We start from the raw sequence: 24,656 nt of genomic DNA on the forward strand, positions 1-24,656 counted from the left end.
TCACACTCTCTCTCTTGCGCTCTTGACAGGCTCGAGACACAGGGAAATACTCTCTCTCTCTCTCTATAATACACACACACCGCTCTCTTATTCACACACACACACACACACATGCACTCACACACTTTTCACCCCCCCTGTCTCCCCAGCACGACGCTCCCTCCCTCAATCTCGTTTTCTCTCTCTATTTGCCTGCACACCAGGCAGCGTAAATTTTTTTAAAAAATAATATATATGTGAAAAAATAAAACAAAATAATATATATATACATATATTATATTACTACTCCCTCTCTCTCATTCCCATACACACACACACTCTTGTTTACACTAACACCCTCACACACATACAACCCCATAGTACACACGCACACACATTCACAATACAAACACACACACTCACATATATACGAGCACAAATGCCTACACATCCTCACACATTCAAACGCATATGCGTACACTTACTCATACACACAGTACACGCAAGCATATACGCACACCCACCAAAAATAAAAACAAAGGAATTGACATCATCAAAAAAGGAGAAGAAGGCCAACTCCAACACCGGAACAAGAAGTGGCACCGAAGGAAGTGACACATAACATCTCGGCATCCTGCAAAACAGTACCAATTCTAGCAGCATTAGACCTCACATCGGCCACTTGAACCATCAACAAAACCCTTGTAAATGCCCCGAACTCCACTCTTCCCTCTAATAACCTAGCCAGTGCTCCCCATCCCACTCTTTCCTCTCTCTCTCTCTCTCTATCTATCTATACCTTCTCTCCCTCTCTATCTCTCTTACTAGAGAGGCATCTATACTTTCTATAGTGACCAGTGGATATTTGCAAGGAACATTAGGTAAGGACCACCTCTCAAGCCTATATAAAGAGGCCTCCGCTAAGCACAAGAAGGACACAAGGAAAGAAGAACACACTAGCTCCATGCACTCTACATTTTCAGCACCACTAAGCACATAATGCACCTCCCAAGCTAGGGAGCTCATGGCATCATGGTTTGTTGCAAGCATGGGCATTTTAGCATTGGTAACATCATCATTTCCCTCATTCTCCACCACACCATGGCTGAGTTACTAGTCACAACCACTTCATGCACATAAGGCAGTCACTATTCCCCCCGCAAGGCAACATGAGCATGCTAGGATTGAATGCACCGACAGCATGCTACCCCGGGCCGCTCTCAATGCTAGTGATTGACATCGTCGGTGGCTGCGTTTTCTTGATGTTTTCTCCTCAACTAACCTCTTGCTAACGTGCTAACCTCCCGCTAACTCCAAGATTCACCATGCACCATATGGTGCTCGCATTCCATCATGCATCCCTAGTGCCAAGATCCAGGTTTGTAACAGTCAAGACCATCGTTTGGAAGTATCCTCATCACCAATAAAAGTGTGCAATGATGTTTTGATCGTTGGGTCCATTCTCTGTTCTCCTTAGCTTTGTTTTTCCACATTTGTGGTATGTTTCATCTCTTCTATATCACTCTCCTTATGCTCCATCACGTGCAGCCTCTCCAGTCAGTCAGTATGCTCCATTCCGACCTTGTCACATACCTCTCTTATACACACACTCTTGATTGTTGACTAGGCATTTTCTACATGTGGACGTTTGCTGTATCACCATTTCATGTTGGTTACCTAGAAGGAATCTCACTTTTGCTACCCTAGGTCATCTATGTATGTGTCCTAGCCCCACTTATGCTAGGTGGTGCCCCTCTCTAGTTATAGGATTACTCCTACCTTGAGATGATGCTTGGGGATGTTCAGGCTATGTGTGGTGTAGAGGCCACCCCATATGGCATGTCATTTTCGATTATCATTTTCTTGGCGCCCCCATCGAGGATCCTTTTATGAAACCAGTGTACAAGACTGAAACCACTAAATTTTTGTGGATGGATGAATGGTCAGCAAGGTTTGCTAACTGGAAGACATAAGAAGAAGAGCTCCAAGCACAACTAGACTAGCTCCGCATCTCCATTGAAGCTCGAGTGCCAGGCGTAATGGTAATCGATTTTTAGTGGGAGAGTCAACCAATACGTCAGACTCAGTGGATATACACAGGCCATGTGCCAAGGAGAAGAAGGAGGAAGTCAAGACCATGTCTGCAACCTATGACCAACCCACAACAACAAGATGGAAGGAGCTCTACACAATAGAGAATCAACACTATTCTACTTCGAGAATTGGGTAACTCAAGTCACCGAGGTAATGATCACAGTCAGTTTCCAAGTCGCACCTGATGCTGCAACACAGATAACGGAAGCACATGCTCACACTCTCATTAGAGATACTAGGGATCTACCAAGCTTGTTAAAGGAAAGAACACCACCCTCTCCCCCAAGCTTGGATAGTGACTAAGCACCTCTTAGCTTCACATGAATCAGTACAACTTACCTCAAGGCAGATTACACATTCCGATACGAGTACGCTCAATGAAGGTAATACTGGACTGGAAGGCTCACTATCAGTACATCATTGACACCATGCTGGGTGGGGAGCGCTTCTTTGAGGTTCTGGCATCAGATCAGCCATTTGTCTTACCTTTGGTACAAGGCAATGTACCGTTTGAGATTTTAATCTATGTTCTAGTATAAAAAGGGTATACACGCTGTCAGGAGTTTTTTGGAGCAAGGGATTGCGCATATGTACATATACATGCATGGTGCATCAAATGAAGAATTGCCCATTTTCCAGAGCCAGGTGGTTACGTGGGGCCCACATGTGTACAGGTTCCTAGGACAGCATGTACATAGTGCATTGATTTTCACCGATACTAGTACCAGTGTGTTTTTTCTACAATAAAGTGAAGTTGGTAGCGCGTAAAACTTCTCGAGGAAGCTATCCGCGGGCCGACGACGTGAGGTCAGCAGGTGCGTCAGATGGCATCTAGTGGCGTTAGGAGGGCGAACGAGGTCAATATTTGCATGCGGATGAGGACCGACACAACGTGGGTGTTTTCTGGTAAGAATTATGCAGAAAGGTCATCATTAGGACCACTTTTTGGGGCCACTTCACGTGGTGGCGAGATGCATTATTGGAAAAAAGCTGAGTGCCAGGTGTGCGAATGATGCAAAAAGGTGACAACTATGCACTGCGAGGTCAGTTTTTGGCCTGTTCGGGGTCCGTTTGAGGTCATCTAAAAGGCCAAGGGTGCCCAAGTAATAAAGCTAAGTGTGGGAACTGAAAAAACTGAGAGAAGACCAGAAAAAACGTGGAGAAGAGAGGAGGAACAGCCGCAGCTGTGTTTTTGCTCATTTTGGAGCCTGTTTTGGCCGTAAACTGCTCATCCGAGGTCGGATTTGAGCACTTTGACATTGTAGATTGGGGTTTTGGGCCGTTCCGGACGCGATGGCGCTGTCCATTTTGCCAAATTCCTCACTCTTTTCATGCTATTTTTCTGTGTAATTTTCTCCTATGAGCGAAGTTTCTTCTCCAATTTGTGATTGTATCAGGTATCTTTTACCCATATTGTGTGAGCTATTTGCCCCATTGGTGTTGGCCCAAGCTCATTTGTATCTAAACATCAGAAGTTCTCCTCTTTTGAGCTGAGTTGTTTTGTGTGTGTGTGTGTGTGTGTGTGTGTGTGTGTGTGTCTCTGTGTGGAGTGGGCAATTGGATAGTCTCTCTCCTCTCACTCCAGAGGTGTGTTCCCTGTCTCGGCCACGTGTGTTGTCTAAGCCGAGTGGTGCCCCATAGTGTGTGTGTGTATCTTCCCAAGAGTGTGTGATGGGTCGTTATAGAGGCGCTCTGTGTGTTTTCATCCCGCTCACATTCTTTTGGCGCCCCCACGGAGGATCTTCTTTGAGAACCTTCTGCTTCGAGCTTCAAGCTTCGAGATTCGGGATTACAAGTTGCAGGTTGCAGGTTGCAGGTTGCAGATTACAGGTTACAGGTTACAGGTTGCAGGGACAGGTACAGGTACAGGTGATTCACACAGGTACAGGTAGTTGGAGTACAGTGATATACTAGCAGTGATGTCACTTGCAGTTGTTGTGGGAATGCATCACTTGGCGCCTATTTGAGCGCATTGTCTGCTAGATTGTACGTTACTTGTGGAAACTGCCATTGTACGCATTTGTGGAGCCATACTTGGTTGTATTTGGCAGTCCCAGCCATTTCTGAGACTTGGTCTGGAAGATAGTCATTTCTGAGACTTGACTATATGCGATTTGCATTAGCCTTCGTGTGAGGGTCGATAGCGTGAGGTTTTTATTGAGCTGGGGGATTCTCAAATGTGGAGATCCTTTCGGTGATACAGGTAGCTGGAGTACCCTTTTTGTGACCTCGCCATAGGCTATGTACTAGTGAGTCCTACTTGATGCTCGGAATCTATTGTTGACAGTTTATGCATACATATACAGTCTATATTTTGGGTTCCTACTGCTCTACTTCTGGGGAAACTCTGTCGAAATTTTCCCAAGTTATGATGGCTGGTTTTTTGGTATTTTGAGCCATTTATGCTGTTATGCTGCTGAAATTTTGGCAAAATCAGAGGTTGAGTCAGGTGTGCCTTCTTGGGAGCTTCATGGTTGGCTTTAATGGATGATCAAAATGGCCCTCAGTTCACTCCTTTTCATTTAACTCAAAGAATTCAGATTAATGTTCATGTGTCCAGGAAGATCTTTTTCCAGCAGCGCATAGTCTTTATGTTTGGGCCAAGAAGATTGAGAGAGATCCTGGAATGTCCTTTGCCTGTTGTCATTCCGATGATTAACTATGAAAACTCATTTGATGTGCATGTGTTTGTCCTTATCTAAAGTTGAGCTCCATTGAAGTTTCTGGGGATTGGGTAGTGAAAAGTTTTGGGTTCTTGCACGTGTGTTCGAAGGGGTTCTCAAAGCATCATAATTTGGGTAGCCATGGCTTTCTCTTATCCCGAGTTTCATGGAAGAAGTGATGAAGTTGTGGAAGAAGTTTTGGAAAAGATGGAGGTTGCCTGCATTAGCAACCAGATTCATGACCCTACGCAAATGTTACGCCTTCTCCAAATTGGTTTGAAGAGTGATGCACGAGTTTGGTCTAAAGCATTTGAAGAGGAGTTGCGTGTGGCTGATCCACTTGAAAGGTTGAGTTGGGACAATCTACGACATGGGTTGGAAGTGGAGTTTGTGAAGATAGAAGATCTTGACAAGGTGTGGCAAGAAGTACAGGCTTTGGTGCAAAAGGAAGGTGAGCCAGTAGATGCGTACATACGTAAGTTTTCATTGGCATGGGAGCGAATGTGCAAGGCTTTAGCACCACAGGTACCTGCGCCTGACATGATGAAGAAGGACAGGTTCTTGGCTGGTCTTTGGGAGAATATACGTTGGAGAGTGGAGCTAAAGAAGCCTAGGACATATGAGGATGCACTAGAGGTAGCAAGGAACAAAGAGTGGAAGCTGAGGAAAATGAGCCAGTTAGGGGTGGAGTCTTTGCCAATGAGGTCTGAATTTCAGCCTATAGAGTCTTTACAAGGTCGCATGTCAGGGGTTCATCACGAACCAGTGGTTCCTATTACTACTCAGGTTATGCCAGCAGTGGTCACTACAGCAGTGCAAGATGATGGCCTAAGGCAAGACATGAGGCAAGTGGTTGATTTGATGAAGAATCTAACCCTAAACATGCTAGGTCAAGTGGGAAATAATCGAGGTCGAGGGCGGTTTGCAAATCAGCCAGGAGGTGAAGAAAGGCCTAGGAATGGTGTTGGACAAAGCAATGGTAGGTTTTGGAGGCAGACGCCCACATGTTATAATTGTGGAGAGTTGGGTCACATCAGCCCGCAATGTGATAAGCCACCAAGGATGGGGGGAGACATGTATCCATTGCCAAGACAGGTGCTAACTAGGTCAAATGATTATGGCATCGAAATTAAGGGAGACGAAGGAACCAGTGGACTGACCCAGGAGGAAAAGGGAAAGACAAAAGTGCTAAGTGTAGTCACTTTGGAGAAGGCATCAAAGCTAGAGGATACATTAGTGATGCCTATTGGGAAGAGGACCACAGAGGATAAGGAAGGAAGAAGTGCCCCAGGTCCTAGTAATAAGAAAGGAAAGAGCCATGAAGGCGAGGATGTCAAGGCCAGGAGGAAAAGGAGAGCTCGTCGAAAGTTTCATGTTTCAGATTTTCCACTAGGGGATGGGCAATTAAGCTATGACTTGAGGGAGGATCTGACGAGCAGGAAGGCAGATGTTACTTTTGGGCAGCTTATAGAGATGGTGCCTAAGCTAAAGCGACACTGGAAGAGGATGGTTAACCCAATGGAGAAAGAGCCAGAGAGAGGTTCAGTAAAGGTGTTGGCAATGGATGAGCTACCAGACATTTGTCCAATAGTAGATGTGTGGCATAAAAGGAAAAATTTGGGACAAGGTTATGTGGATGGCGGAGCCCAAATATGCGTCATAACACACTCATGCGTTGAGAAGATGGGTCTCACAGTGGCTGGGGTGTCAGGGTTTCGGATCAGATTGGCAAACGTTCAAAAAGTAAAATGCTTGGGTGTTGTAAAGAGCTTAGAAGTGGAGGCATATGATGCAAAGGCAGTGGTTGATTTTCATGTGATGCCAGCAGGGTTGGGAGCATATCCTATTATACTGGGCAGACCATGGTTACATGCAGTGGGAGCTGTTCAAGATTGGCGACATGGTACGATTAGCCTCTATGGAAAGACAGGTACCAAGAAGCTTTATAATATGGACACAAGGAAACGATTAGAGGAGCTTTATGAAGATGAGGATGAGTCTAGTGATGAAGACTCTTCCACGGTGACAGATGAGGACAGTGATAGCACTACCAGCAGTGACGAGGATGCTGATGTTGCATTTCTTTTGATGGACAAAGAAATCCAGGAGATTGGTTTAGTTGCATTTGCGAATGAGGTTGAAGATGAAAGTGAAGGGCCTTATGAAGTGATTGAAGGGTTGATGCAAACCAAGGTTGAGTTGTCAAAGAAGCAGGAATTAATGACACAAATGATTAGTGGAGACCTCTCAGCTATGGAGAAGGATATATTTTTGCATATGCTGGCTAGTTTTCCTGATTTGTTCATTACTTCATATGAAGAGATCAGAGGGTTCAAGGGTGAAGAGATGCATATAGAGCTGAAAGAAGGTGCTAAGCCAATGCGGCAAAGGCTAAGAAGGATGGGTCAAGAGCAAATGGAAGCCTTGCGAGAAGAGGTGAACAAGTTATTGAAGGCAGGGTTCATAGTCCCTGTGGAGACCACAGAATGGGTGAGTCCAGTAGTAGTCAGTCCAAAGAAGGATGGGAAGTGGAGGATTTGTGTAGATTTTAAACCCTTAAACGCAGCCACTAAGAAGAACCCATATCCTCTTCCATTCATCGATCAGATCTTGGATTCAGTGGCAGGTTATGAGAGGTACAGTGTGTGTGATGGTTTTTCAGGCTATTTTCAATTGAAGATTGCTCTTAAAGACCGCACAAAGACCACTTTTATTACGCCATGCGGCTGCTATTGCTACACAGTATTGACATTTGGTTTGTCAAATGGACCTTCCTTCTATCAAGAGAGAGCGAATTGGGTGTTGGACCCATTCATTGGTAGTTGTGTTAAAGCTTTTATGGATGACTTCTGTGTTTATAGCAGTAGGGCTGTATACCATGAGAAGCTACAGATGGTATTGGCTCGATATGATGAATGTGGAGGACAACTAAATCCAAAGAAATGTCATCTAGCACAGCCAAGGGTGAAGTTATTGGGCCACATGGTGTCAGAAAATGGCATTGAGGCTGATCCAGACAAGGTTAAGTCTATTATTCTTCTTCCATCACCTACGAGTACGAAGCAATTGGCAACCTTTATACACAAAGTGAAGTACATGGCAAGGTTTATTCCATTGTCGTCTCAGATTCTTTATCCATTACAACAAGTGGCAAAGCATGATCCATTGCAATGGGATGACAAGTGTGAAGAAGTGTTTCAAGAGGTGAAAGAGGTGTTAGGGGGTTTGTCAGCCATGCAGGCTCCTGATTGGGAAATTTTTTTTTATGTAAATCCCTCAGTAGGGGATGATGCCATTGGAGCCATGCTATTGCAAAAGGGGAAGGGCAGCCATTATATGAGGCCAGTGTATTGTGCAAGCCGAGTGAAGTTGGTAGCGGAGAGAAAGTTATCGGAAGTAGAGCTAGTGATGGCCAGTGTAATATTTGCTTGTCGACGATTTCGTCATTACTTGCTACCATGGCTTTGTTTTCTTGACGAGTTATGCCTTTTTGCCACAGTTAATTAATGGCATTAACATGTCAAATGTGGTGAAGAAATGGGTAATTGACCTGCAAGAGTTTGAGTTCTCTTTTCTAGTGGAAGATAGTACAAGGGCTACCCTAGCTTATTTGTTGACCTACAAGGAGAATCCCCTTATTGTTAAGGAAGAGGTGGTGAGAAAGGTAGTTGAAGAAGTGCCACAGATCAGCAATGCACATGTGTTGTTCTTTGATGGTTCGTACAGAAAGAGCCATGATGCAGCTTCACGGGGTATAGCACTTTATGATCCAAAGGGGAAGCTAGTATGCAAGAGAGGGTTCAAATTGGATGCTCATAGTAACAATGAGGCTGAATATGCTACATTGGAAGCCGGATTACACATTTGTTTGAAGCATGGGGTTCGAAGGTTGAGCATAAAAGGTGATGCCTTGTTAGTAGTGAAGCAAGTGCTGGGTGTGTGGAAGAGCAAGAACACCTCATTGAAGGAAATGTGCTTTAGAATTAAAGGCCTGTTAAAAAAGTTTGAAGCATGGAGCATCAGACACATTGAACGTGCTCTAAATGGAGAGGCACATGAAGCAGCTCAAGGCATGATTGGGGAGCTATTTGTGTTGAGGACCAATTTACCTCTTTATCATGGCCGGGAAAGTTTGGCTCAAGAAGAGGATTTTTTGCTAACAGGAATCATTCCAAAGGAGATTCAGAAGTCTAAGAAGTATGGCTTTGTGCGTAGAGCATACAGGTTCAAATTGATTGGTGATGTCTTATACATGAAAGGGGCTGATCTCGTGTTGAGACGTGTACCTTGGCGGGAGGAGCTTTACAGAGTGTTGGAAGAGAATCATGAAGGCGCATGTAGTGTCCATTTTGCTCTAAAGATCACCTTGCATAAGATTTTGCAAGAGGGGTATGTATGGCCTAGTTTGCACAAGGATGTTCACCATTGGTGTAGGTCTTGCAATAGGTGTCAAGCATTTGGGAAGAGAGTGTTGAAGCCACAGCTACAAAAAACCATTATGAAATTTGATGTGTTTGAAAAGTGGGGGTTTGATGCAATAGGCCCGTTACCTATCACAAGCAGGGGAAAAAGCTATGTCTTGACGGCAGTGGACTATCTCTCTAGATGGGCATAGGCTATAGCAGTAAAACAGATCACTGCAAAGGATGTGGCAAAATTTGTGTATGATGAAATATGTTGCAAGTTTGGGGTGCCATTAGAGCTACTTTCAGATAAGGGGCCAGGATTTAGAGCTAAACTGCTAGACTTCTTATGCACAAAGATGAAGATTAGGCACCAGCATACCACTCGTTATTACCCGCAGTGTAATGGCTTAAATGAAAGATTCAATGGTGAGTTGGTACAAATTCTTTCTAAAGTGACAGAGCACCAAGGAAAGAATTGGGATTTAGAATTTCCTAGTGCATTATGGGCTTACCGTACTTCGGTGAAGACAGGTACAGGGTTTACTCCATTTCATTTGGTGTATGGAAAGGAAGCACGATTGCAAATGGAGGTAGAGTTGCCTGCGGTCAAGATGTTAGAAAAGTTACTTGGGTCGCCTAGTGATGCATTCAAAGAGAGGCTCTTGCAGTTACAAGAGGTCCAGTTGGATAGGATGAGCGCATTGGAGCATTATGGGCAGATGCAGGATAAGGCTTTGGCAAAGATAAATGAAAAGGTCAAAAGTAAGGGTATCAAGAAACATGACTTGGTTTTGCGCTACAACAGTAAGTTGGACAACACCTTCCAAAAGAAGTTTCAAATTAAGTGGGAAGGCCCTTTCAAGGTAGTGGAGTGTTTTCCAAATGGCACATATCAGCTGGCTAACCTGGATGGTGTTCTACATAAGTCAAGGGTAAATGGATTGCGTCTTAAATTGTATCATGCTAGATTGATGATGGTGGAGTAAGATGAGCTGTCTGTGGAGCAAGCAATGTTGGTGAAGGATGAGGAGACCTGTGATGCGGCGAGTCTCATATCTCTTTTTGCTGCTGCTGATCATGAATGATCTAGCAGGCTAGGGGATGGGCAAATTATGTCAGGAGTTTTTTGGAGCAATGGATTGCGCATATGTACATATACATGCATGGTGCATCAAATGAAGAATTGCCCATTTTCCAGAGCTAGGTGGTTACGTGGGGTCCACATGTGTACAGGTAGGACATCATGTACATAGTGCATCGATTTTCACCGATACTAGTACCAGTGTGTTTTTTCTACAATAAAGTGAAGTTGGTAGCGCGTAAAACTTCTCGAGGAAGCTATCCGCGGGCCGACGACGTGAGGTCAGCAGGTGCGTCAGATGGCATCTAGTGGCGTCAGGAGGGCGAACGAGGTCAATATTTGCACGCGGATGAGGACCGACACAACGTGGGTGTTTTCTGGTGAGAGTTATGCAGAAAGGTCATCATTAGGACCACTTTTTGGGGCCACTTCACGTGGTGGCGAGATGCATTATTGGAAAAAAGCTGAGTGCCAGGTGTGCGAATGATGCAAAAAGGTGACAACTATGCACTGCGAGGTCAATTTTTGGCCTGTTCGGGGTCCGTTTGAGGTCATCTAAAAGGCCAAGGGTGCCCAAGTAATAAAGCTAAGTGTGGGAACTGAAAAAACTGAGAGAAGACCAGAAAAAACGTGGAGAAGAGAGGAGGAACAGCCGCAGCTGTGTTTTTGCTCATTTTGGAGCCTGTTTTGGCCGTAAACTGCTCATCCGAGGTCGGATTTGAGCACTTTGACATTGTAGACTGGGGTTTTGGGCCGTTCCGGACGCGATGGCGCTGTCCATTTTGCCAAATTCCTCACTCTTTTCCTGATTTTTTTCTGTGTAAGTTTCTCCTATGAGCGAAGTTTCTTCTCCAATTTGTGATTGTATCTGGTATCTTTTACCCATTTTGTGTGAGCTATTTGCCCCATTGGTGTTGGCCCAAGCTCATTTGTATCTAAACATCAGAAGTTCTCCTCTTTTGAGCTGAGTTGTTGTGTGTGTGTGTGTGTGTGTGTGTGTGTGTGTGTGTGTCTCTGTGTGGAGTGGGCAATTGGATAGTATCTCTCCTCTCACTCCAGAGGTGTGTTCCCTGTCTCGGTCAGGTGTGTTGTCTAAGCCGAGTGGTGCCCCATAGTGTGTGTGTGTATCTTCCCAAGAGTGTGTGACGGGTCGTTATAGAGGCGCTGTGTGTGTTTTCATCCCGCTCACAACGCCTCCTTGTAAATAAAAAATAGAAAAACTTTCGACTGCAAGATAAGCAGTGTGTCTTTCTAGATCTCTCTCTCAATAATCATGGCAAGTGTAGCATTTCCAACATTTAAAGGAAATAAGGGGAAGGATTTGGTAACATATTTCCTAGATGACTTTGAAGTAGCATGTGTAGTAAGCAACAAAGATATAGATGAATCCCGGGTTAGAATCTTTAAGCATCTCATGAAGCTAGAAGCTAGGTCGTGGTACAACACACTTCCACAAACAACTAAAGATGACTGGGAGCCCTTAAAAAGTGCTTTTAAGAGGCGCTTTGGGGAGGTACCACTTCAAAGAAGCTATGGGACAAGTTGAGAGACTTGAAGCAGGAGGATCTTTTAGAGTATGCCACCTATGAGTCCAAGTTTGTGGTTTTGTGGGAACGGTAGGTTGAGTCACTGGCAAAAGGGGAAGCTGCACCCGATTTCCTAAAAAAGGACCGGTTCATGCATGGCTTATGGTTGCTTCTCAAGGAGAAGGTGAAGGGTAGATTCCCGGCTACGTATGAGTTAGACGTCGAGATTGCTCGCCTTAAGGACAAGAAGCTACGGATGAAAGCCAAAGAAATCAAGTCAACAGAAGCAGGAACATCGCATCGACCAAAAACCATGACAATCACCATTCCTCCACCACCACCGGCTCCTGGGGTAAGAAATGACCAACAAAATATGTTGGCCCACATTACTGACCAACTGTAGAATTTGTCTATCCACTTGATACAACAAGGAAGAAATCCGGAGAGAGATCAAGACCTGGGAAGAGCACGAAGACAAAAGAGGGAGTATCATTGCTACAACTGTAGAGAAGATGGTCATGGTATGTACTACTCTCCCAAAACGCGACAAACTATAATAGAGGAGGTAGGAGAAACCAACTATCCCCCCCCTAGAGAGAGAACATCCCCACCCCGAGCACCAACCCCACCAACACAAATTCTACGTCCACCCCAGGCACCACCACAAGCACCCATTCCACCTCTTCCACCAGCACCACCACCTGATCGTCCTATAAACATCATAAGGTTAGAAGAGAAAGGAAAGTCCGTAGTAGTGGATCCACCCAAAGTAAAGGAGAGAGATTAGGGTAAGGAGAAGGTAGCCTTTGTAGAACCATTTGAAGCCATGACTGTAAAGAGAGCTACGAGGGAGAAAGGTACACAATCTAATGATGAGAGAAGCATGAAAGGAGAGACTAGCAAGAGGCCGTCAAGGCCACAATGAAAAATTATCATCACCGACTTCCAGTTAGGGGAGATTTCTAGGCCCTATGATCTAACATTGGATGTGGTAGAGCAAGGACCAAATATTACATTGCCACAAATGCTATATCTCGCACCAAAGGTAAGGCGGCAATGGTCCAAAATGGTAACTACAAGGCGCTCCAAAGCAAAGGTGGCTAGAGAAATTTTGGATTGCAACATGGATGACATCCTTCCGATTGTCGACGTCAACATAAAGGGTAAAAGTTTTGGAAACACCTACATTGATGGAGGTGCACAAATTTGTGTGATGAGTGAATCTATGATGCTTTGGCTAGGTCTCGAAGTTGACAGGCCTTCTCCATGCAAGGCAAAGATGGCAAAAAACCCAAAAGTAGAATGTGTAGGTGTGGTAAGTGCTGTGAAAATAAAAGCTTTCAACACTGAGGTAGAAGTAGATTTTTTGTGATGCCTACTAAGGGGGAGGGCTATCCATTAATCTTGGGAGGGCCATGGTTTATGTCCATGAATGCAAAACACGACTGGGGCACTAGCCTTCTACGCATGAATGGTAAGAAAGAGGAGACAATCTACTATGACATGAGGAACCACCAGGAGAAGGATCCAGTTTGACCCACTTCAGGGGGCTACCAGGCAAAGACCTAGGAGACCACCACAACCCATTCCAATGGCTCAACCACCACCCAACCCAAAGGTCAAGGCAGCCAAGTTTAGAGCAGGGAGTAAGGAAGATGATGACTGTCATGTGGCACAGTTTGAAACTAAGTGGCAGGCAAGTGGCTATCAGGTGATGTATGCTGATGGAGTAAAGATGGAACAGTTTGCTGCCACATTGGAAGGAAAGGCCATGAGTTGGTTCAGCCAATATGGCATTGCACATTTTGCTACTTATAATGCTTTGAAGCAGGCATTTCTGCAGAGATTTGTAAAGGAGAAGACTCCGACTGATGTCCTGAGAAAACTCAGAGACATTAAGCAAAATAAGATGCTGGTTAAAGACTATGCACAGAAGTTCAGAATTTTAGTAGAAAGATTGCAGGGGAATGAAAGACCCACTAATGAAATGTTAGCAGGCTATTTTTTGAAAGGATTGAGAAGCAGTTTAAAGGGAGCAGTAGCTAGCATTGATATTGCTGGAGGTCTGGATGACCTTGTTACTGCTGCTGCAAGGGTGGAGAAGAGACTTGGCATGTCCAAAGCAAAACGAAAAGAAGACAGTGACTCAGATTCAGAAGAAGCATCTGAAGACACAGATTCCAGTGGGAACTCAGATTCAGACTCACCATCAGACAGTGATGAGGAAACAGAAAAAAGAAAGAAGAAAAAGAGCAGTAAGAAGAAGAAAGTTAAGCAAAAGCAGAGTATTGAGCAAGATTTGGTAGGCAAACTTAAAAAGTTTGGTTATTCTGTTGTAGCACCTAAAGAAAAAGTGTATTGTCACATTTGTGAAAGGGATGGACATAGTACTGCTAGCTGTTGGTATAATCCAAAGAATAGAGGGCAGACAACACCTAACATAGGAAGAGGAAGACCAGAAATTGGAGCAAATCAAGCAGTACCATTTAGGGGAAGACCACCATTTCAGAGGGCAAGACCTCCTAGACCTCCTTGGAGAGAGCAGGAGAACAATAATAATAGGAGACCCTGTGTGTACTGTGGTGCACCAGATCACTGGGTAGGTCCCAATTGTGCTTTATGGGTGAAGCATAGGGAAGAAAGGGGAATGCCCATTGTGAGATATAATCAGCCCAATCAACCTGAAAATCAGCAACAGCAGCAGCAGCAAAATCAGCCAGCAGCTCAGGCAAATGTAATCTTGTTTGATGTGTTTTCTCAGGATAAGCAGATGCAAGATACTGACCAAGAACAGGAGCAGCAAGGGAATGAAGAGGAACATCAATGGGCTTGTGACTGTAACCAATGTGTGCAGGAGGATCATGTTGAAGTTCTAGCAGTGACTAGGTCTAAGGATAAAGCACCTTTGGATTGGAAGGAGCAAAAAGGGGTAAGAGACCAGGTTACAAAAAGGATTGCCAAACACCAGGCAAAGCAGGTGGATATTGAGGATGACCCAAAAGAAAAGGAAGAGCAGAATAAAGGGAGTAAGGAGATGGAAAATAAACAGGATAAGGATTGGTTTGAAATACTTATTAGCTCACCTCTTCAATTATCTTTGGAAATCTTTGGATCAGTTGTTGCAATTGGTTCCAGCTTTCAAAGACAGATTGTTCAGAAAGCTGCAGAACCTGAATGGACTTGGCACAATGGACAGGCAGTTTTCTCCAGCAGCAGCAAATAGAATTGATCCAGCAGATGTGGACTTTGTGGTACCAGTTATTAAAGTATACTTTCTTGGAGAAAATTTTGATGATGTGTTATTGGATGGAGGCTCTGGGGTGAATATTTTACCAGAGGCAGTGTACAAAAGAATGGAGTTGGGAGCTATGGCTCCAGCACCTTTTCAGGTGAAAATGGCAGACCAATCTAGGGTACAACCTTTGGGAATTCTCAAAGCACAGGAAATTCAGGTGTCAGGATTATCCTTTTTTGTTAATTTTGTGGTACTCAGAATGTCAGACTCAGCAGCTGCATATGAAATGCTATTAGGAAGGCCTTGGTTCAGATTGGCTAAAGTAAGACAGGACTGGGGAGAAAATGTTGTCATATTGAAAAAAGAGAAAAAGAAAGTAACCATACCTATGAGGGGAAGGAAGATGGTTCCATTAAGTGAGAAACCACTGTTTGCTCAGACTATTAATTTTGCTGATGAGGTCACAGATGACCAAGAGGAAGAGTTCTTGAAGGCCAATCCAATTGTTGTACCTGTGTTTGAAGTAGATGTGGAAAGCATGTTACAGCAGGGTAAGAAACAGGATGAGCCAGATACAGGTTTAGCACCAGGACAGACAGTGCAGGGTAAGGAACTGTTACAATTGGTGGACCAGAAATATGCTATGTCTGATAAGGAACAGATTCAGAAGGAAGAAAAGGAGGCCAGGGATATGGCTGAGAAAATTTATGAAAAGAAGTTTGGGGCATCAAGCAGGGTAGAAAAGGAGGAGCTTCAGGAGCTAAATTTCGGAACAGAGGCAGAACCAAGAATGGTCAGAGTGAGTGCACACATTCAAGGGGAATTTCTGGCACAGCTGTTGCAATTATTGGTTGATTATAAGGATGTGTTTGCTTGGGATTATTCTCAGGTGAGAGGCATTGACCCAGCACTACATCAGCATAGGATTAATTTGAAAGAGGGTGCAAAACCAATTGTGCAGCAAAGATATAGAATGAATCCTAACTTTGCCAAACAGGTGAAGGAGGAGCTTGATAAGCTCCTGGCAGTAGGGTTCATTAAACCTGTACATGAAGTATCATGGTTGTCTCCTATACTGGTTGTGCCAAAGAAAAATGGAGCTTTAAGAGTATGTGTGGATTATAGAAAATCGAATGCAGCAACCATTACTGATCCCTTTCCTATGCCATTTTGTGATGCTGTGTTGGATGCAGTAGCTGGTCATGAAATGTACAGCTTTTTGGATGGATTTTCTGGCTATAATCAGATTAGTGTTGCTGAGTCGGATCAGCATAAAACAGCTTTTATAACTGAATGGGGAGCCTTTGCCTACACAGTGATGAGTTTTGGGTTAACCAATGGACCACCTTCATTTAATTTTGTTGCTCATAAGGTGTTTGAACCTTACTTACAGGACTTTATGAGAGTCTTTGTGGATGATTTCTCAGTGTTTGGAAAGAAGGATAAACATCTGCTACATCTGAAGCTCTGTTTTGAAAGATGCAGACAATTCAGGATGGCTCTGAATCCTTATAAAAGTGTAATTGCTGTGAGGAGTGGAATACTTTTAGGACATGTGGTGTCAGAAGCAGGAATGGCTATAGATGTCAAGAAAATAGAAGCCATTCAAGCAGCACCAGTTCCTACCAATGTTAAAGAGTTAATGAGGTTTGTTGGACAGACAAAGTGGCACTCCAGATATTTGAGGTATTTGTCTAATGTATGCTTGCCATTAACTCAATTAACAAAGAAGGATGTGGCATTTGTATGGGATGAACCTCAGCAGAAATCATTTCAGATGTTGAAGAAAATGATATCAGTAGCACCAATTTTGCAGCCACCTGATTGGTCATTGCCTTTTCATGTGTTTGTTGATGCCTCGGATATAGCAATAGGAGCTGTACTGATGCAGGAGAAGGAGAAGGGATGGTTCAGACCTGTGTACTATGCAAGCAGGGTTCTCACAGGTGCAGAAAGAAACTATCCTGTGACAGAAAGAGAAGCTTTAGGGATGGTATATGCATTGAATAAGTTCAGGCATTACTTGTTGGGGAACAAGATAGTTTTTCATGTTGATCATCAGGCCTTGTTGTATTTGATCAAGAAGCCACTTCTTACTGGAAGGCTTGCAAGATGGATGTTGTTATTGCAGGAGTTTGACTTTCAGATTGAGCATACTCCTGGGAAGGAGCATATAATTGCAGATTATCTAAGCAGGATTGAAACAGGTGAAGCACCTACTGGGGTAGATGATGCACTTCCTGATGCTCAGCTGTTTGATGTGCAGACTGCTGTGACTGAGTCTTGGTATGATCAATTGCTGATGTTTTTGACTGATGGAACTATACCAAGGGAGTTCAATGCTGATCAGAGAAGAAAATTTGCACTGAAAACCAGACCCTATTTAGTTATTGCAGGGGCACTATATAAGAAAGGCATTGATCAAGTGATAAGAAGATGTGTACCAGAATTTGAGCAAAGTGCAGTCTTGCAGGAAGCACATTCAGGCACAGCAGGAGGGCATTTCTCTGGAGATACTACAGGGAAGAAGATTTTGCAGGCTGGATTATGGTGGCCTACAGTTTTAAAGGATGCACATGGTTATGCCAAAAGATGTGTAATTTGTCAGAAAACAGGTCAACCTGATTCAAACAGGGATAGGATGGGGGATCATCCTATTTTGCCTTTGGAACCTTTTCAAAAGTGGGGTTTGGACTTTGTAGGACCTGTCAAACCAACTTCCAAGAGGGGATGCAGATACATTTTAGTGGCTACAGATTATTGCACTAAGTGGGTAGAAGCAGTAGCATTGAAGGATAATAAAGCTTCAAGTGTGGCCAGATTTCTTTATCATAACATTATGACCAGGTTTGGGTGTCCAGTGGAGCTGGTAAGTGACAGAGGAACTCATTTTCTGAATGAAGTAATTTCAGAGCTAACAAGGACACATATGATTATGCACAAGAAGTCTACAGCATATCATCCACATGCTAATGGTCAGGCTGAGAGCTCCAACAAAACACTGGTAAGGATTTTGAAAAAGATTGTGACAGAGAATCAGAAGGATTGGGATGATAAGTTGGATTCTGCCTTATGGTCCTTTAGAACAGCTTTCAAAGTCACTACTGGTATGACACCATTCAAGCTGGTGTATGGGCTGGAAGCTGTGGTGCCTATGGAGTTTGTGGTACCAAGTTTAAGAGTCTCAGTAGAGAAGCAGTCTCCAAAGTTGTCAGTACTACATAGGAACAAATATCTGATGCAGCTGGAGGAGGATAGGTTGGTAAGCTCTTACATTACTGAAGTCATACAAAGAAGAAGACAAGCATGGGTGACCAAGAATGTGAAGTTCAAGATCTTTCAGGTTGGAGATTGGGTAATGTTGTACAACTCTAAGTTGGGACCACATCCTGGTAAATTGTCATTGAGATATCAGGGACCATATCAGATTGTGCAGGATAAAGGACAAGGGACATTCATCATAGCTGATGTGTTTGGTACAAGAGTGGAAAAGGCAGTTAATGGTTTCAGGCTGAAGAAATTTCAGGGAAAGCCACCTCATTTGGACTGGCCAAGTGTAGCCTGCATAACTGTAATACCCCTACAGCCAGGAGATTCAGAATCAGCAAAAGGAAAAGGAAAAATGCTGGTTTGCATGGATTTGAGGAGGTCTTTTCATAGTATCTCATATAATTCACAGGTTGGAGGAAGTAGGCAGTTCCAAAGTGCACATCCGATTCAACATTGTAGATGTTGGAAGAGTACCTATGTCGGAACTGACCAAGTCGGAATTTTTAATAAGAAATTATTAGGTCGGATTAATAACTTCGGGGAGTGTGCTGAAAAGAAGTTTCGTAGCACTTCAAGGATACTGGGTGGAGATATGTGTGCATGGTGCAACGAGTATAATCATACATGCAACAAAAGTTTAGTACACATGCAGCAGCGCGGAGCATTCGGGTTTTCGCTTGAAGAAGCTTTATTCAGTCCTGCCATGCCGAAAGCAAAGCAATTGATGGCCATGCAACCACAGCCTGATGAGGAGCAGACCGAAGGTTCGGGGCGACGTTTGAGAAGCAAAGCTTTGCCTATGCGGCTTGACGTTAGCAGTGCAGACGAAAATAGTGACTCTGCAGAAGAGGAAACGCCAATGCCGACTCCTGTGTCAGAAGGTAAGGTGATGCAAACATTAATGGACCCTTTTATGGATTTCAAAGTTGACATAGATTGTCAGGCAGAGCGCAACGCCATATGGTTGCAGCAGGTAGGATTGTATGAGTTTGCCATTCTGCCTTGGGAAGAATGTAAAAACAATGTATATGCAAAGTCTCAGTTGGAAATACTTAGGAAGACTAAGGGGAGAGTGTCACCGCATGTGGTACTCAATGTGGAGTTGGTGTCTGAGGTGTTCAAGCTGCCTTTGCATCCTAATACACCTATTCCAAAGTGTTCAGAGGAAGCACTGAAAAAGGAGTTTGGTCCAAGAGAAGGAGGCAGGCAGTATTACATGTTAAAGAATGTGGCATATGCTAGGAGAGAGCAGCTTAAGTGGTACTTGGAGAGGCTATGCTTTATTGTGAAGTTTGATTATATGTCAAAAGAAAACTTTGCACCATTAAGCTATGCAGAGCAGGGAGGAGAAGTGAGCTGGGCTCACTGGGTGTATGAAAAGTTGGCAGCAGAGATTCATTCTTCAGACAAGAGGAAGACACAGGCAAATAGTAGGTTATGTGGTTACTTGTCAGCATTGTTTTTTTTTGCACAGAGAGTACAGAATGGTGAAGCAAGGTGGCCTGTGAAAGCAGAAAAACTGGTGCAGGAGAAGCAGCAGCCAGTTCAGATTGAGCATCCCATCATGGTGCATTCTGAAAAGACAGGATTTGTGAAGTTTAATGCTAAGCATATGGAGGCTTATGAGGATTTGGTGAAAGCCAAATATACTCCAGGAGAGGCCTTTGAAGAAATCACAACAAAAATGCAGTTTGCAGAATTTGGTACCATGGATGTTGATTCACCAATGCAGGTAAAAGCAGAGGAAACACCAATAAAGCTTGGTAAGGCTTTCACACTATCCAACAAGAGGAAGAAGTCTGAACCAATCAGCAGAGTGTTTTCTAGATTAGATTTCAGTACTGAGGAAGTCTCTGGAGTATCAGTAGATACTGGGAAATTGGACAGTGATAAAGTAGTTCAGATGCTGCAGCAGGTGCAGGAATTTGTGAGGTAGCAGAATAATATGCTGAAGGTTCAGAGTATGCAAGCTGAAAGGAATGCAAAAAAATTGATGGAGTTTAAAGGACAGGTGTCACAGGTGAAAGAGTTTGAAGAGCAGATAGCTATGATGAAAGTAAAGTATGAGCAGGATATGGAGGAAACAGTGGGGAAACAGAAGATGGAGTTAGCAAAAGTGAAGAGATCATTGGGGGAGTTTAAGCAATGGACTGAGAAAGTGGAGGCAGCGGTTGCTTTGGAATTGGAAGACATGGCAAAGAGGAATGCAGAGTTATAGGTCACTGTGGAGATGCAGAGGTTGAGATTGGAACCTTTGCAGATATTAGAGCAACAGATGTTGGCACAAGAGGAAATTAGCTTGAGTGCAGTATTAATGAAAGAAGGAGAAGTGTCTATTCTCAAGCAGCAGTTAGCTTTGGTTGCACAGGAGATGTGGCAAAAGACCAAGGAAAGAATGAGATTTGTCATTAAGTATCCATATGAGGTGTTAAAGGCAGGGTTAGTGCATGAGGTAGAAGCACAATTGTTGAAGGAAGTGGAGGAATTGCAAAAGGAGAGAGACTGTTTGAAGCAGCAGGTTCAGCAGATGGAAGAGAATAAGAGACAGCAGCTTGCAGAGGCAGAAAAGAAAGAGGAGAATTTTACTAATAGTTTTTTGATGCAGGATGTAGCTGAGGAGAAAGTGGCAGAAGAGCAGATTGATACTGAGATTGCAGATAGAGCACAAGAGGTGGAAATGGGAAAAGATGATGCAGCAGAATCAGATGCAGTAAAGGAAGCAGAGCTGGTGGATCATAAAGTGAATGCTGAGGACCAGAGTAAGGAAGAAGCTGTGCAGCAGAGGGTGGATTCTTGATCAAGGGATATGTGGATCCGGGTTAGATTTCTGTGAAATCTACCACCGGGGCGTGCCATGTGTTGAGAGGCACATGTTAGAAACATGTCTTGTGACTGGGTAGTTAAGTCGGATTTATCTATAAAAGTGGGGAATGTATCTGCGCACGAGGTATCTGTTCTCTGATATGAATGTGATGATGATGGTGCAGTGCAGCAACTATTCAGTGTATTTTTTGCTTACTCTGATATTTTTGAGTAGTCATGTTTACTGTGTCTGAATTGTTGTTAATGAAGTATGGTGGAGTAGGTGGTTATTCTTGCTGTGTATGATGTTCATGTGTTGACCTAACCCACAACAGAAGTACACACACACACCTATGCTATAGTAAAGGGGGGGGGGGGGGGGGGGGGGGGGGGGGCTTCTACTCATGGTTTCAGGTGATTGGACTTTGCCATGGTCTGTCTCGAGTCCATTGTCAGTGGTTTGGGCTTGGGGGGGTGTTGCAGTTGGGTATGCAAGCCCAGGTTTTTCTAGCTCGTGGGCACAGTCTCCTAAAGCATGCAGGATAGTCTAGTTGCAAGTTAATTTTGCATGCCTTTTTTATGTATTTATATACATTGTAAGGTTTTTTAACAATCAATCAAAAGAGTAGCGTTTTTATTCAAGCTGTGTTAAATCTTTATGCTCTCTCTCTCTCTCTCTCTCATCTCTTTCTCGTTTCTGTTGCAGTCATCTTCTTGCCATGGCCCTCAGGCGGCATCCCCCATAGGCCATACCACAACACGTGTGATGGTTATTCCGGGTATTTTCGAGTAGGCCTAGCCTTGGAAGATCAAATAAAACCCACTTTTATTACGCCATGGGGTTGTTTTGCATACAGAGTTATGCCATTTGGTCTTACAAATGTACCTGCCACATTCCAAAGATATGTCACATATGGCTTTCAACCGTTCTTTGGAACATCCATAAGACTGTTCATTGATGATTTTTGTATATATAGCCCTTGCATTTCACACTTAGAAAAGGTAACTGAGGGTTTGGCAAGGTTGCAAAGCCTAGGTGGGCAATTAAATGTAGACAAGTGCCACATTGGGGAAAGTAGAGTCATTCTTTTAGGCCATGAAATTTCAGGGAAAGGTATCAATGCCGATCCAACTAAGGTGTCCACACTCATAGCCCTACCTTCACCAACAACCGCATGTCACAAAATCATGACACTTTTGGTAAGGCAAGTAAATGGAGTATGGACATGCAAGAATACTAGCTTGAGGACTCACTTAAGCTGTGTAAAAACTTTGTTGGGTAAGTTTGAAGAAGTTCAACTACACCACATCCCAAGGGCTCAAAACCATGAAGCCGATGCCTTAGCAAGCGAAAGACAGCAGGAAGTGGGGGTTGGGGCTACAAAGCTAAAGCTCCCTCTATTTCAAGGTAGTGATGCCTTACTCGACATCATGCATTTTTTGGAAACAGGGGAATGTCCACCATATTCAACAAAAGGACAGAAGCAATGGATTACCCGGAAGGCCACAAGGTATCGGATTATGAATGACGGTTTGTATTGTAAGGGTAAGGACCAAATAATCAGGAAGGTCCCTTCCTCTAATGAAATTACGGGGGTAATTGCCAGTTGTCATGATGGTGTTTGTGGTGGTCACTTTGCCCTAGATATACAAGTAGGAAAATCTTGTAGGCTGGTTTTGTATGGCCTAGCCTCAACCGTGATGTACACCACTAGTGTAATACATGTAAGTTATATCAAAAGGCCGCCACCAGGTCACTCATCCCTGAACCACAGATACTATCCTTTCATATGGACCATTTCAAAAATGGGGTATAGATGCCATAGGATCATTGCCTAGGGCCAACTCAGAAAAATTCTACATCATCATGGGAGTTGACTATATGACTAGATGGACAGAAGCTACAACCACAACTAGGACCACAGCTATAGAGGTAGCTAAGTTTGTCTACAAATATGCTGCAGGTTTGGCAAACCATTAGAAATTATCTCTGATAGAGGACCAGGTTTTAGAGTAGACTTGGTAGGAGAGTTAATGCAAAAACTTGGAATTACAAGGAGGCACTCCTCACCATATAACCCTCAATGTAATGGCCTAGTTGAGAAAGTGAATGGAATGGTTTGTAAAATTATCACCAAGCAGGTTAACAATCATCTTAGAGATTGGGATAAGTATCTACTCCTAGCTTTGTGAGCCTATAGAACCTCATTCCGTACATCTTTGGGATTCACCCCATATCCTTTGGTATTTGGCAAGGAGGCAATCTTACCTATTGAAAGGTGCAACTAGAAAATCTCGGAGTGATGGCAAGCCAGCTTCAATGGCCCAACATGCATTTAGAGATCACATCCTCAACTTAGAACGACTTTGGCTGGACTGTGATGAAGCAATCAATTATTATGCAGCAAAGGCAGAGCACAGACGACTTAGTTTCAACCACTATCTTCGGTGCAAGATTTAAAGAAGGGCATGTTGGTGCTCCGCTATGACAATCACTTCGACACACGCAAGGATAGGAAGCTCCTACTACAATGGGAAGGCCCTATCATCATCAGGAAAAAGTATGCCAATGGGAGTTACCAGCTTATGGAAGCTGATGGTAAGATTCATTAAACCAGAGTAAATGGTTGGCGGCTCAAACCTTATTTTCTACAATTTGATCAGACTCCACCCATCGACATTCCTGATGAGGACACAAAATCAACCTCCACCTCGGATGAAAATGAGTTAAGAGGCATAAATGCCCTAACCTTAGGGAGAGGGCTAATGATACCGGTTTAGTCGCACCGCCCTCTAGCGCGGCTAACGTAACTAAAGTTGGCCGAGTTTTCAAGATCAAAACCGCAAAAACCAACCCATCCAGGAAGCCGGAGGTAAAGAAACAAAAAAAAGACATTTTTTTGTATTATTATCGCTGTCACCAACTCGCACGTGTGAAGTAGGCCGCTGCCCATTCTTTTGGCACACACTTTCCGTCTCATTTTTAATTTTCCCTCTCTCTCTTCCACCAAACCCCACAGGGCGCATAAAATATCACTCTCTCTCTTCTGGCGGGCCGCCAAGATTTACAAAAGTCTCCCTCTCTCCCTTCCATTATTCATATTAGCTCAAATCTTCTCTCTCTCTTACCCCTCCTCACTCGTTTATACTTCCCCCCCCAGCGGGCCCCCATATCACCCTCTTCCTCTCCCCTCTCGTCCACACCCCTCGACCTCACTCTCCCCTCCCTTACTCCCCTTGTTTTTCTCCTACTGGTGGGCCACCACTCTCCCAAGCTCTCTACCTACTCTCTCTCTCTCTCTCTCCCTCCCTCATTTTAACACTCCCTCTCTCTTTGTGAACGACCCTGCAAGGGTGCATGCCAATAATGTTTATCTCTCAGCCACACCCCCCTTGGCCCGCTACCCCCCCCCCCCCATCCCATTGACCAACCCCCCCTCACGCTCTCTGTCGGTGGACAGGCCACCCTAAGCCGCTCTCTCTATTTCTCTTTCTCTCTTGCGCTCCCTCGTCAAGCCCGCATGCAGAAACTAGAAGAAATCTCTCTCTCTCATCCACACACTCACCTGCTAACCCCCCATGCTCCTCATCCCCTCCTCA

General features: G+C 44.0%; 1 protein-coding gene across 1 annotated transcript; it reads left to right on the forward strand.

Annotated features, from left to right (window-relative positions):
• Positions 1 to 20,625: 20,625 nt before the first annotated feature.
• Positions 20,626 to 21,051, forward strand: LOC147462617 (uncharacterized). The gene has a single exon (XM_086526820.1). The coding sequence runs from the start codon at positions 20,626 to 20,628 to the stop codon at positions 21,049 to 21,051; it is 426 nt and encodes a 141-aa protein (XP_086382946.1).
• The last annotated feature ends 3,605 nt before the right edge of the window (positions 21,052 to 24,656 follow it).

This window comes from Adiantum capillus-veneris, chromosome 2 (genome assembly GCF_014529385.1).
Source record: "Adiantum capillus-veneris isolate H3 chromosome 2, ASM1452938v2, whole genome shotgun sequence".
In the NCBI taxonomy this organism is placed as follows: domain Eukaryota; kingdom Viridiplantae; phylum Streptophyta; class Polypodiopsida; order Polypodiales; family Pteridaceae; genus Adiantum; species Adiantum capillus-veneris.

What these genes read in the sequence shown, in the direction of transcription:
- LOC147462617 (XM_086526820.1), top strand. Translation starts at nt 20,626, where the DNA reads ATGTGGCAAAAGACCAAGGAAAGAATGAGATTTGTCATTAAGTATCCA.